This window comes from Cupressus sempervirens, chromosome 5, assembly GCF_028749045.1.
Source record: "Cupressus sempervirens isolate cs-2001-9-10 chromosome 5, ASM2874904v1, whole genome shotgun sequence".
NCBI classification, from domain to species: Eukaryota; Viridiplantae; Streptophyta; class Pinopsida; order Cupressales; family Cupressaceae; genus Cupressus; species Cupressus sempervirens.
In genome coordinates, this window is record NC_143122.1 from 305,335,244 (window position 1) to 305,350,758 (window position 15,515).

General features: G+C 37.2%; 1 protein-coding gene across 6 annotated transcripts in view; it reads left to right on the plus strand.

Moving 5' to 3' along the window:
• Positions 1-15,515, plus strand: part of LOC149555792 (Molecular chaperone Hsp40/DnaJ family protein) — a 178,152-nt gene that overhangs the window by 81,608 nt on the left and 81,029 nt on the right. For all 6 annotated transcript variants that reach the window (XR_016364562.1, XR_016364564.1, XR_016364561.1 and 3 more), the window contains exons 3-6: positions 8,226-8,321; positions 8,529-8,650; positions 10,890-11,085; positions 11,348-11,523. Coding sequence is in view for 1 of the 6 variants with exons in the window: in XM_089829953.1 (XP_089686079.1) it covers positions 8,226-8,321; positions 8,529-8,650; positions 10,890-11,085; positions 11,348-11,523 (590 nt within the window). In the remaining 5 variants the exon portion in view is untranslated. The remainder of the gene's footprint in view (positions 1-8,225; positions 8,322-8,528; positions 8,651-10,889; positions 11,086-11,347; positions 11,524-15,515) is intronic.

Here is a 15,515-nt window from a genome sequence, read left to right on the forward strand (position 1 = left end):
CTGTTGAGTTTTATAGTTTTTCCTCAAAAACAAAGTTTTGTATTCTACTATGTCTTGGATTTTGTTTGGTTTTGATTGATTTTTCACCTCATAAACCATGCTAGGTTTTGATCAGATTTTGTAATGGGCACCCTTGAATGTCCCAAAAAACTAAACCAAATTGTTGAAAGGGATTATGTCAAACAGTTTGCATTCAACCTCTTATTTCTCCGTTTAATGTTTTAAACCCCTTATAACTCCGGAAATCAAACGTTTATTTGTTTATTGTGTTTTGTGCATGGAATTGGTATCATACAACATAAACAAGAAAGAAACTACAATAATATGCAAAGTGGAAATGAACTGCTGCCAATAAAATGTTATTTTCAGAATTCATAAAACCAAATACATGGCAGATTTATCAACTCACTAATTACTTCAGCATTATTGACATAATACTCCAGCCCATGCTTTCGAACTTGCTGCTACAGTGCCGTGTGAATAGTGTCGCGTGAATAGTGCTGCTACAGTACTTTGTCCTTCAATCAGTCCACTACCTTCGTAATATCATTCCGTCAAAGCGACATAAGCGTCGGACAAGTAGTGAAGAAGATATGAACAAAATACCAAATCTGTCTGTAGCTGGAAATGCAACTAAACTGCCTGATAATGAAGCCGATAACAAAGAATTCTAAACGCCAAATCCCAAGGGAATGATGTCTAGAATGTTACAAGAGAGGATAAACGTCCTCAAATGCCAAGAACGGAGCTGCAACTCACACACCAATTTCTTCTCATATTCAACCTGTCTAATGAAGCCACAAATGCTTCTTTTTATTCTATTTTCAAGGGTCCGCTCAACTCATATGGGCAATGTGGGATAAAAGATGTGTAATATATAAAACATATATTAAAATATCCCTTATGTCTCCCTTGGGGACACATCCCCATAAAATAAATATTAAAGTAACACTTTAATATTTTACAATTAAATTAGACGTTACTTTAATAAAACTTCAGGCATTAAAATGTATTAGCAATTGGACTCCGAATAATGCGAGTGATAGCTCATCAGAAAGCTCTCACCGAGGAGTATCAAATCCAATCACTAAAATTGACCTGCACTGTGTTCTGCCAACTTACTAAAAATAGTAAGTATGCCTGAAACTGAGTAAATCAACTTCGTTTTGGCCCAAACCGGAAATGACTAGGCCAAAACACTCCAGGATCCCATTAAACCCTTCGTTAGCCCTCGGGACCATGTATAACAAGGCTAACGCACACACACTTGGTCAACTGCTAAAATGGGGACATTACAAATTTTCACGTCAAAAATTGTGTTGGGTTTTTCTCGATTTTTCTCCTAAAAAATTGAGACTTTTTGAAGTTTATTTTGGGGCATTATGCTCATCTACAAAGTTTGGAGGGTTTGTCAAATTTTCCTCAAAATCGCATTAGCTATTCAAAGTGTTTGTGTTTGTCTCCAACGAAGAGCAACTTCATTTCCAACATCAAGTTGGATGTTTTTGTGATGATTTTTGGTGAGATATTTTGCTGATTTTGGGAGGGTTAGTGGTAGACTCATCCCAGTGGTAGAGTTAGTCACAACCTCTTATCTCTTGATGCAAAGCATTCCGAAGAAGGTGACACCCTTCTTTATTTGTTTCTAGATGGATTTTGGCTTCTCGCTCATTAACATTTTGCAAATCTAGGGAGGGTCTTAGTAGCAGCAAAATGTTTTGTAGAATGGAGGGTATTAGAAAATCGTAATGTTTCTTTAATGGTCATCTTACAGAGTCTTTAGTTTATTAGTTAGTTTCTATTTTTGTATTTAGTTCACAATTGTTTCTTTTAGAAACATCATCTTTGTAAATCTATATAAGGAGTTTTCAGCTCCTCTGTTTAATATAACTACAACATCGATTTACCATAACAAATAGTTCCAATTCCTAGAAAGTTTTGAAACGTGCTTGTGACATATGGCGTTTTGTCACAAACATCAGAATCTCCTTATCTTTTTCATACATTTGTTTCACTCATTCTATTTGGGTTCTAATTCTTGCATCACCAAATTGAGCAAGTGCATGGTGCACGATGTCCAAAAGATGTCTTCATATCTAGCCTCTACTAATTCACTGGCAGCCCTGCAAACATTTGCATCGTCCATAATTGCTTGGACAACATTATCATGATCTACTGCCTCTATGGAGTCAATGAGAATCCGGGAAATGAAATTTCATTTCCCCCTCATAGTTAATTGCCTTTAAAAACATTGGCCCTTTGGGGGACACAACAATAGCATTGATCAAGGGACCTTTTTTGCAGTCTTTCCATCTATTAGAGACAATAGGCACATTTGTTTGAAGCCAAGAATCTTTAATTTGTTTTAATTGGGTCTATAGATTTCTCCCGTTTGCCAATAAGGTGGTGCACACCTTTTCAAATCTAGGACTTGTGTAACCAAAAGGTGCATTATTGTTTGCTATCACTATCTCCCTCCAATATGGTGATTTTGTTAGTGTAGTTTTTTATTTTTCCTATTTCGCTAGTTTTTTCCTACACTTTTAATAATTTCGCTTAGGTTAATAAAGCATGTCTTATTAGGTGAATGGTTGTGAGGTGTCACCTTCCTACATGTGAGCATCCATTAGCTATCTTGGGAAGATACTTTGCTATCTTTAGTTCTATAGATGGTTGCTCTTCATTGGTTGGTGTTGCCACCTCCTCCCTCTTCCTAGCCTATATAAGCATGCTACCTGGCTTGTATTTGCATCTCTTGTTTTTGCATCTTTTTAATGCTATTTTGCTTCCAGCATTTGCATTACTCTTTTGGAGACTAAGTCTATGATACTATTTTGATTTTGTATCATTTGCATTCATAGTTTAGATATTTATTCTTTGCACTAGTTTTCTGGGTTATTAATCTTATCAGATTCTAACATGGTATCAAAGCTTTTCTATGTGCAAGAGTAGATTTTAGTTTTCTTATTTGAGAGATTCGGGGGGGGGGGGGGGGGGGGGGGCTAATAAACTTTATTGTAGTTTTTTTGAAAAACGAAGTATGCTCTTCTCTTGCATCTATGGATGATCCTGAGAATCAAAAAAGTTTTGACAAAAATGGTTTTTCTTTGGGGTTTCAATCTCAAATTTGACAACCAATTTGCATATTTGGAGTTTTCAATCAGTATTGTAGGTTCCAGCATGCCATTGATGGACTTAGGAAGCTGATCCAGCATTTACATGTCATATTTTGGTTGCTGGAGTCGTTTTTTGATTTTTGGAGCCGTTTTTTACTATTAAAGGCGTCTAATTTACATTACAGCAGCATCTTCTGTACATCAACAAGAAAAGCGCTTTTTGGGTTTTGTTCGCAGCCTCGAAAGACCATTTGGGTATCTTTTAGATTTTGCATACAAGCTGTATATTTTGTAGAATCGAGCATGAAAGGCTACAGCCATACCCCTCTCCATTGGCAGTCGCAGATTTGAATGCAGTTTTCAAATGTCTCGTTCTTGCTCATACGGACTCCGATTTTGATGATTCTTGTTATGAACTTGGCTATTTTTTTGTGCTTTATCCACTAGTGGAGTTGTTTTTTGATTTTCATGCATGAATTCTTCAGAAATTGCAGATTCTCAGCCGTGACTGTGCACAGTTCTCGTTTTGGAAATTTCAGAGGATCATAACTTTCTCATACGACCTCGTATCGAGGTGATTCTTCTTTTGAAAGTGCATGATTTTTCGAGTAGATCGCAGTGGTGCTATTTGTTTCCTTGATTATTGTGCCCAAGTTTCACTTTTAGCATATACTCTTCATGAGGGTTTGTAATGCATTGAAATCAAGACCACTAAGTATTTCTTTTTAGTGGTAGTTGTAAACGCACTAAAATAAAGTGCCAAATCATATTTCTTTGGGGGGGGGGGGGGGGGGGTTCTTTGATTGAGTAAAAATGGGAGGGGGGGGCATTGTCGTGGCTGGGTTCTCTTCTTTTTAGCATTTCTTCTCTGCATTTCTTCATCATGGATCAAACAAATATACCCATCCTAACTCCATACAATTACTTTGAGTGAAAATCACACATGACAATTCACTTAAAGAAAGCTGGATTAAATAGGATAACTATGAGACTTGAAACTGAACCTGCTAAAGATGAAGACAAGCCTAAGTGGTTTAACAAATGTGATGAGGCATATGGAACATTGTGTTTGTCTGTTTCTCCTGACTTGCTATTTCACATTGAGTCTTTGGATACACCAAATGAAGTATGGACAAAGCTAGAAACACTATTTGGCACACAAGATTAAATGAGGGGTGATATGTTGGAAAATGAATTAATTAGTTTGAGTCCAGGCAATTTCAACACAATTCAAGATTTCTTCACCAAATTGAAATCACTAAGGCTGCAGTTAAAACAATGTGGAATTGAAAAGAAAGATGAACAACTGATTCTTAGGATTCTCTCTAAGCTAAGTTCAGAATATTCTGTGTTTGTCTCTACCTTCTATGCTACTAAGGGTGCACTTGGTACTCAATTCACCATGCCATCTTTAGATGATTTTGCTATCAATCTCACTCGAGAACAGGACAAGCTAATCCAGATGGGCACTCTTAAGTCCTCTAAGTCACATGCTTTGGCTGCCAACCAAGGCACAAAAGAACAAGGACAAAGTAGTAACAACAATAGTAAGGACAAGAAACAAAAGAATAGTGAGGAGAAGAAGGATCAGATACTAGTTTCTTCAAAAGAAACTATTGATACACCATCTTCCAAGAGCGATAAGCCTAAGAAAGAAAAGGTCAAATGTGCCTATTGTAAAAGACTTGGTCATGATGAACATAAATGTTTGCAAAAACAACTTGATCACTTGACATACATTCTTGAGAAGAATAATATCAATGTTCCTGAGTCTATCAAACAAAGTTCTAATAAAGGGTCTAACAAAGAAAAAGAAAATAGCAAGGGGAAAGGAAAGGGCAAGGCTCTTTTTTCAGTTGCTTCCTCACCATCCACTTGGGTTCTTGATTCGGGTACTTCACACCACATGGCTTCATCTAAGGAAGAAATTGCATCCTTAGAGCCATGTACTATGCCTTCTATGTTGACACTCCTGTTGAGGTGTGTGGGAGAGGGTCTGTTGATGCGGGGGATGGCACATTCCATGATGTTCCTTGTGTACCCTCATTGTCAACTAATCTCCTATCGGTATACCAAATCACTCACACAAGTTTAGGCAAGCGGGTTGAGTTCACTCCTGATTCAGTGGAGATACGTGAGTTGCACAATGATTCTACAGTTGCAGTTGGGAGAGCAGATCATTAGTCACTTTGTTCCTGATCCTCCTTTGACTGTTTTGCTCACTCACTTTAATGATGTGAGCAGATTATGGCATGAGCGGTTTGGCCATCTTAACTTCCACTACTTGCATCAACTTAACTAGCAGAGCATGGTCACAGGGTTGCCTTCTACCTTGACATTGGAGTCACTTGGAATACATGATAGATCTTCTGATGGGTCAGATTCACTTGAGCAGTCTTCTACCTCCACTTTTGATGCAGAGAGTGATTTAGAGGACTCACCTCCTTCCTCTCCTCATCATCATTCACAGGTTGATGATTCTCCTCTAGATTCTCCATCTTTTGGTCCACTTTGGGATAGATAGACCTTGTAGTTTGCAGGTGATTGGGTTGGGGATCCATCAGACACCAAGCAGACTCGTTCACAATTCAAGGATGCTCTACATATCTTCATTGCTACTGCCTCAATTCCACAGTCCTTTCATGAGGCTTCTGGTATTTCTGAGTGGGATACAGCTATGCAGGAAGAGTATAGTTCTTTGATGAGGAACCGCACTTGGGATCTTGTCCGTTTTCCTAAGGGAAGAAAACTTGTTCGATGTAAGTGGAATTTGCAAGCTTTGTTGGGGGTGTGGGATGCTTCATCTTTTGGGGGGGCCTCTTCCTCTCACTTGGAGTCCTAATTTTCTTTGGGGAGTCTCTTTTCTCTCTCTTTTGGGGGAATTTTATGTACATGGGTACCTCATCAGGCTTGACTTGTTGGGACCCATTTCTACATCCACCTAAGCTTCGCTTATGGGGGGGTGTTAGTGTAGTTTTTTATTTTTCCTATTTTGCTAGTTTTTCCCTACACTTTTAATAATCTTGCTTAGGTTAATAAAGCATGTCTTATTAGGTGAATGGTTGTGAGGTGTTACCTTCCTACATGTGAGCATCCATTAGCTATCTTGGGAAGATACTTTGCTATTTTTAGTTCGATAGATGGTTGCTCCTCATTGGTTGGTGTTGCCACCTCCTCCCTCTTCCTAGCCTATATAAGCATGCTACCTGGCTTGTATTTGCATCTCTTATTTTTGCATTCTCTTAATGCTATTTTGCTTCTAGCATTTGCATTACTCTCTTGGAGACTAACTCTATGATGCTATTTTGATTTTGTATCATTTGCATTCATAGTTTAGATATTTATTCTTTGCACTAGTTTTCTGGGTTATTAATCTTATCAGATTCTAACAGATTTCACCAAATTTAATGGAAGACCATTCACAAAGAGGCAACATGCATTTTTTTCATCAACAATATCTCTTGCCTCTTTTTTAAATGCCTTCTCTAATGGGCCTCTCTTGCAGGTGGTGATTTGTGGTTCTACATTTTTATCCTTTGTAGAATGCATAGGCAAGAAGGGATGTCTAGAGGTTGGTTGAGAGGGTGGAGTTTTTTTTTTCTTCTGAAACTATAACCACCTTGTTTTTCTTTTGCAACCAATTTGTCAAAATCTTCTTGTTCTTTTATGAGTGTTGCTATTTGTCCAGCTGACAAGTCATTCTTATCTGGCCTTGGGCCCTCACACATATTAATCCCTTTACCCTTAGGACATAAAAATGAAGTTTGACTTGGTAGTAGGAGCTTTTATATTTTGAGTTGCAAAAATTACATTTCCAAAGAAACCCTTCACCTCTAGGAAGTTGAGAAATTCTTGTAGTCAATTTCAAATTTTTGAGGTCCCTTCCCACCCTTTGAGTTTTGATTTACTCATTGTTGCAATCTATAAAAAAAATGAAAAAAAAAACGTAGTTTAAAACTTCTTCCCAAACTTGAAAAAGTTTTAAAACTCATAAAAAACTTAAAAACAATCTATCAAAAAACTAAAGAATATGATTGAAATGCGTACCTTAAATACTCAAATTTGCTTTGTGGAAGGTATTTGACACTCCATGATCGAATACAATCACCTCACTTCAAATTGGTAAGATGGAGAGCAAATCTGCAATAAAAGTGTGTTTGAGGCTTTATAATGGGTTGTTTTAGGGTTGCAACCAAAAAATAAAATAAAATGTTTTTTTTAATGTTTTTGAGCCCACTTTACAAGGTGGACACTGTGGGTTCTTACAGGTTCATGTAGGTCCCTATTTGATCTGCTTGGTTTCGGGCAAGGTTCGTGCCTAGCCTTGTGGATTCTTATGGGCCCATGGGTTTGTGGACCTTGGTGGACCCACAAGATTGGGCACAGATCTTGTTTACACCCCATACGTACCTGGACTCGGGTCCCATTCAAACTTGGTTTGAGGGTCTAGGGCTAAGTCACATGATTTGCTGAATTTCATCCATGAAGTTCAAATTTTAGAAAATATTTACCCTTTCTGAACTTCATCTGAATGTTATGATATTTAATACAATATTGTTATTTATAATAATATTATATTATTTTAAAATAGTATTGAGTTATTTAGTTTAATTATTTAGCAATGTCAAAGTATTTTTGACAATTTTGTGGATACATTACTTATATTTAAAAATAAGAAAGTCTATATATGTTAAACTGAATAATGAATTTTTCCGAATTTTTACCCTTGCCGAATCTCATCCGAATTTTATGATCGACGAATTCTAATTCAAATTCGAACCTTGTGACTTAGGTCTAGGGTGCGAGCCTAGTAACTTAGGTGCAAATGCATTGAAAGGGATTGGAGATTGTTATAAGCATAGATAATGATGGAAGAGTTTAAAGAGTAGTGTTTTGTCAAGGCAAAAAACTTTTGGAAATTATGTGTGCACTTATCAGAGCAATCCGTTAGTTTGAAAAATATTGTATTGGAAGGAGTAGAATTGATATGAATATCTAATGTCCACATCGATTTTTGTTTATCTAAATCAGATATTTTTGGACAAGGTCAGTGTTAGGAAATTGTCAGATGCTGTATATTTCTGAGTATCTAAATAGAAGTCTTTTCAGGTGCTGTCAGATGATGAAAAGAGGTCTTTGTATGATCAATATGGTGAAGCTGGAGTAAAAGGTGCAGGAGCTGGCACAGGAGCAGGAGCTTACACGGTATCTAATAGCTTTTTCTATAGAATATTTTCAAGTATTATGGCTGACTGCTGTATAATTTGAATACAGGCTTTACTTTATGTAGGGTGAATCTTTCTCTGCTGTCTTTTTAAATTACAGGAGTTTTATTTTGTTTTCTAGAAATTAAATTTGGTAATGAGTTTACCTTGTAGCTTTTAAGATTTTAACTACTTATTTGGTTATCAGACAAATCCTTTTGATTTGTTTGAAACTTTCTTTGGTTCAAACATTGGAGGGTTTTCGGGCATGGGTCAAGCTGGGTATGGAACACGCAGGCGTGAAACTGTCATTCAGGGTGATGATATTCGGTATGTTACATTCAAATTTCCAGCTTTTTATTTGAAGAATGCATGGAAATGATGTGCAAATCAATTAATGAGAGCAATTTTTCTTGGAGCATTTGTTATATTTTACGTGTTTTTTTCACATTGGTAGTTAAGAGAAAGAAGGCATAAATTTAATCTTCCGTGGCAGATTCTCTTAGATGGAAATGGAGAACAATATAAATATCTACGAAATTTGACTCAGAGAGAAATGTATTGAAGATTTACCTTGTGATACGTGCTGATAATAAAATTTCTCTGTGTTCTAAACAAAATATGTCAAAGCATATTTGGTCATGATGCCAACTTGCCTCAGTATGAGATAAGCTGTATATAATTAAAATCTTATTCTACAGCCATGGTGCATTCACTGGAAAGTAGCAGTTAATTTTTAGTATTTACTTAAATAATGTGGGTTGAGTTAGAATTTGATGCTGGATCATCTGTGTGGTTGAGTTTGATCAGAGGACATTTCTTGTAATGTGGTTAGTGGGAATGGATTCCTGTCTAAGCCTGTCCTGTAACAGAAGTCTATTCACAATGTTTTCGCAAAGCTCCATATTTCTGTGGGGTGGCAGTTGATGCCCTTGTTTAATTGTTTTTATCTTTTTGTTCCTTCCTTCCTTGTTTCCCCATGGTAGATGAGATTGTTGAGACTCAAGACATCCTTGCAGGGTTGGTTTTTTAATTTTATTGGTAAACAAGAAACTGAAGGGTCTGTTGGAAGGTTGGATAGAATCATTTCAGCATGTCTGAAATATTTTTTTGCTTTATAGTTCTGAATAGGCAAGGTAGTTTTGTGTTCAACATTGATAATATTTGGTTTGTGCTCCATTTTGTATAATGATCTACCTCTGTGAATGTATTCCTGTTGTCTGTTCATTTAGATAGTTGTCTTTGCGAGTTTAGAAGAATGGTTTGAGGATATTGTCAACTTCCTTCTATCTAGTCACTCATTTGTTTGATTGATACTGCAAGAAGTTTGGTTTCTGCTTATTTTAAATGTTTTCCCAAATTTTCAGTACCAACATTAATGCTATGGGTAGATCATCTTTTCTCTGCATAGGGCCATCTTTTTGTGCTATAGAGTTGGAGTAATAATAGGACTTACCAGGGTTGAGAAACTTGAAATTATATTTTCAAATGATTAAAGATTTGGATAAATTTGAATTTGCGTTTTCAAGCGACTCAAGATTAGAAGAGTTTGAGAAAAAAAGTTGACTGATGCCAAAACATAGAGAAACTGTATAATTCAGCTAATCTGGTCTTTTTCTTTGGGCCAGCAGCAAGGTTTTGAGATGTAAATGAAATTTATTTTTATAAAATATAATCTGTTTGTTTGGATGTTTGTGAAGCAAATTGTGGAATGCAAAGAAGGTTTTGCTGTGCGAAAATTTCCTATATTTAATTATTTTTCTATTTTGGTCTGGTTGGGTTTGCTCAAAACCAGAGTTTAGCTACAATGGTTCCAATACCCATGGATACACCTAAATATGTTTCAGGTTGAGCATTACATTCTATCTATCTTCAAATTAATGAAATCTTGTGGAATGTGAAAAAGGTTATGTTTTGTGAAATTTTATTATTATTTTTCATCCTTTAGTTTATCATTTTTCAATTTTGGTCAAGTTGCCTTCACTCAGAGCTCAAGTCTAGTTAGAATGGTTGCAATACCCGATCTCTCTCACAGATCAGAAAATCATACTTGTTTTTTTTTTGAAGTTAAGTGCCACATCTTATCTATCTATTGTCAAGCTAGAAGAATCTTGGGATTTCTGCTGAATTTGAATGGTTACTCTGAACAAAAAAAGACATAAAATTGGCCAGTTTTTAGTGGAACTATAGAAATTCCCATGAATTATGAAATCTTTATTCCTTCAGGAAAATAATATGCTTTACAAAATTTAGAAAGTTCCCTAATCAAGCCCAAGAGTCTTATCCTTGTTCGTTCAGAAGATACTCAGAATTCTAACTTACTCTTTCAAGAGGGGTTTAATGAAAGATTGTTTTTGGCATTCTGAGATAACATTAGGAATACATTTTTCAGAAAATATCCCAGCCTTCTTTTGCCGGCCTTAATAATGATCAACAATCACGGAAGTTAAAAGTAACCAGGTATATTCGTAGTTTTTATATAAAATGAAAGAAATAGCTTTATCTTCTCAAAATATTACTCATTAATCTGCTCTCAAAATTAGTGATTTTTTCCTGAAATATATCACAGATATGATGCAACTTTGGAATTTTCTGAAGTAATTTTTGGAGCAGAGAAAGAGTTTGAGGTGTCCCATTTGGAGACATGTGAAATGTGCAATGGTACTGGAGCTAAGAGGGGATCAAGGCCAAAGAAATGCTCAACATGTGGGGGCAGGGGTCAAGTTATGCGAACACAAGAAACACCATTTGGATTGTTTTCACAGGTTTGAGCAGCATTTTAAATTCTAACATTTATTTTGATGCTCTTGTTTTGAGATCCACTAAGTGAAAATAGCATCCTTGCTGTCTTTTCTTCTCTTGTATGATGCAAAGTGGTGTTAGTTATCTAAGTCAATCTTTCTTTCTATCACTTTATGCTAATCTTTATGTCTTCCCTTTTTTATCTTGTTCAGGTTATGCTAAATGTTAATTGTTGCATGTGCCTTTCACTTTTTTAAATTTCTTTATATTCTGTTTGTGGATTAGGTCTCAATTTGTCCAACCTGTGGAGGTGAAGGTGAAACCATATCGGATTACTGCCGAAAATGTACTGGGGAAGGTCGAGTTCAAGTAAAGAAAGATCTGAGAGTAAAAATTCCTGCAGGAGTTGACAGTGGCAGCACCATTCGTGTACGTGGGGAAGGTGATGCAGGACCAAAAGGGTTAGCTACTTTCTGCTTTTCAAAACTTCAGGATTTTATTTGCTACAAAGGGTGATAGCTACATTGACAATTATGTGGAATATCATCCATGTTAATTGAATTGACAAGTTCTCTATTTAATGTTTTCTGAAAGTAGGGAATGCAATTTTTGTTTATTTCATAATTCTATCTGTTTTGTTTAACATGGCTTTTTTAATTTCTTGTTTGTGTCTATTTGGAAGTAAAAGCTTCACTATATGGTATAGCCTCAAGGTTTTTTAACGGGAAATAAAATTGACGTGACTATGCTTACATTGAATGAGATTTTGACTATTCTGTTTGGTTTTGATTTGGTATTAGAAGACTCCGATCTTATAAAGAAATTAAGTAGCTAAGCTTACCTTGGAGAATTTTATGCAGTGATGTCTTTAAACAAATTAATCATCAAAATATTTCGTATTAGAAGACTGCGATCTTATAAAGAAATTAAGTAGCTAAGATTACCTTGGAGAATTTTACACACTGATGTCTTTAAACAAAAAAAATCATCATGAGATTTTGAATCAATGGGTAAATATAAAACTTATTGTGTTGTCTGCTTGTTTCAGCATTTCGGGGATTCAGACTTTAAGGGATGGTGGGATACAATAGCTTCCCCTGCTATATCCCAAAAAATGCTCCTTTGGACTGCTATCCCTGAAATGGGTCATGTTGATGTGAGTTTTTCATCACTACAACATGCAGGAAGAAACACTCACTGTTTTGGAATGAAACAGTGAATATTGGATTCTCTCTTGAATAAAGACACCATGTATGCCGAAGATCGCATTAAAAGACCATCAAGGTGACTCCAAGGTTCCTTCTAAATATAGATACTCAGTTAGTAGTAGTAATAAGGTGATATGTTGGTATCATGAGGGGATCTATGCTAATTCCCTAAAACTTTACCAACTTGACTTCAAATGATATAGCTTCACAATGTCTAGTGAAAATATTCTAATTTCCAACTTGTGAAATGCAATGGAATTAATGCTATAGATCTAAGCTTCTTCTAATTCTACTCTAGGATGTGAGAAATTGTTAATATCCTTATGACTCTACTAGATGCAGTTTCATCATCAACTCCAATCACCCAGTGCACTCTTCTAAGATACACTCAAGAAATGCTCAAACTACTATCATTTCATCAACCCTATTTATAGATGCAAATGAATGAGCAAATACCAATTGAAGTTAAATTTCATAATAGTGTCATTCGACCATGCAAGCCAAGACTTATAATCAGTAAGCCATGTGACCACAAGAAATTACATCTTGTAACAGGAAAGCATATCATGAGATATCTATGTGGAACTATTGGACTTGGATTAAAATATGATAATGTTGATATACATCTGCATGGTTATTTAGACTCAGTGTAATGTTCCCGTTATAAAATAAATAATAAATCAAACTTTTGTAACAGGCCGATTGATTTAATGTATCTTGGACCCATTTTTATTTTTTTGTTTTTGTAGTTTGTGTCGCCGTCGGCTATCTTCGTACACCCTCGGAAAGTTTTTCGACCATTATATAAGCATGGCTTGTAGGTTGTGGTTGGTAGGCGATTTGGATTATTTCTCTTGTACTGTGAATTCCAGTTGAGATTCTTTGTTGTTCACCATTTCGGAAGTGAAAAATCTTCCTTGTTTGGCTCTTTTGGTTTTGGTGGGATTCAACCCTCACCCTATTCCGTCACGTGTTGCACTTCGCTCGGATCTGACAAATCGGAGCACCGTATTTCGGCATATATTGAAAAAATTATTTGTTTTCAAGTTTCTAATCTTGTATCTGATCTACTGTGTTGTGTATGAACAAATTTCACATTCATTGTTGTAACGTGTGGCATCCAGACATTTCCGTACGACTTTCTCTTTACCCGTAGGACTTCCTTACTCCCCTCTAGCATTACCGTACGGTCTCCAGCGTCATCCCTAATGGCCTCCAGAATTGTCCCTACTTCCCTCCAACATTATCAAATGGCCTCCAACATCCTCCCTACTCCCCTCTAGCATTATTGTACGACCTCCAGCATCGTCTCTACTTCCCTCCAGCATTACCGAACAGCCTCCAACATCGTCCCTACTCCCCTCAAGCATTACTGTGTGGCCTCCAGCATCGTCCCCACTCCCCACCAGCATTACGTACGGCCTCTAGCATCGTCCCTACTCCCCTCCAGCATTACCGAATGGCCTCTAGCATCGTCCCTACTCCCCTCCAACATTACCATACGGCCTCCAGCATCGTCCCTACTTCCCTCCAACATTACCGAATGGCCTCCAGCATCGTCCCTACTCCCCTCCAACATTATTGTACAGCCCCAATTTTAGTATCTGTACTTTGTGTTACATACCCAACAGAAATCAGGAACCATATTCTTGTTTGTCGCACGCACATAGAGGTCAGGAACATTACAGTGGTATCAGAGCTTTTGATCTTGCTTGCCTATGGAAGTGAATGCAAGCTTATACTTGGAGCAAAAAACGAAATAACCCTATTGATAGAATGGTAGATCATCAGGGTCCTACGACAAAACTCATGAATCTTTTAAGAGAGTTGAGTAGAAATCAAATGCAAATCAACGAAACCCAAAGGCTTATGCATGAGACTCTACAAAAATTGGCCGAGGGAAAGACTATAGGAGAACAAAATGGGCATAGCGACAATTTCGTTTCCGGAAGGACAAACTTTCAACCCTCTCGCTCTCGACCCTTGATACCCATCTTTCGTTCGAGGACGGAAGCACCACACAAAGGAAGAGAGGCCACTTTTGAGGAAATGCAAGAAAATCTTCGAGAAGATTGGCTGAACGCAAATATGGAAGGAGATATATCTTACAGAGATTATGTTGATCTAAGAATGAGATATTCTGGCGGAGGAAATCATAGTTATTTTAATGATGATCTCAGGAGAAAGATCGGAAAGGTGAACTTATCGCCATTTGATGGATCTGGAGTCAGTACCGCACAATCATGGGTCTTAAAGGTAGAAACCTATTTCCAACTCAATCCAATGCCCGAAGAGGAAGCAATCAAGTTCGTAGCACTTCATCTGGAAGGAGTTGCGCATGAGTGGTGGCATCATGGACTGGTCACTCTTGGTCACGATTAAGTGACCTCTTATGTTGAGTTTACTGAGAGACTCATTGATCGTTTCGATGTGAAGGATCTTGAGCTAAACTTTAAAGATTTGGCTCAGTTAAAGGAAACGGGCAAGATAGACAACTATGTCACTGAGTTTCAAAGGCTGTCCGTATTAGTCACAGACATCTCTGAAAGACGTCGAATTGTGTTATTCATGGATGGGCTGAGAGAGCCTTTGAGAGGCTGGATCAAAGGGTTCAACTCGGGTACAGTCAACGAAGCTATTAAGAAGGTGCGTGACATGGCCGCATCTTTCTCCAAAAGTCATGCAGTTACACCAAAACCATTCCCACAAGAACACAAAGACAAGGAGCCAATTCAAAAAAAACCTCAGTTAGATGAAGAATCTCAGCAAGAACTCTGGAGGAAAAAGCTCTGTTTCACGTGCAAAGAACCATGGGGTCCTAGTCATTGTTGCCTCAGGAAGGGAAAGATTCATTACATTGAGGTGATGCCTGATGACGACGAAGAACAAATACCTGCAGCAACTAACGAAGAAATTACCCAGTAGGAGAGAATAAATGCCCTGATACAAAAAAGGGGTTCCATTGCTACCCTCACTACACTGACTGGAGGTGGTATCTTCAGAGTTCGCGACACACTTTACGGAAAATGAGTCCCGATCATGATTGATAGTGGTGCCACACTTAATTTCATCAATTCATTTTTGGTCACTAGTAAAGGCCTGCACGCAGTTGAGCACAGAGGATTTGAGGTTAAGGTTGCAGGAGGAATCTTGTTACCTTGCACTCATGTGATCCCACGACTACAAATTTCCATGGGAAACTGTACCCTGGCAGATGATTTCTTTGTCATAGATTTTGTTGATAC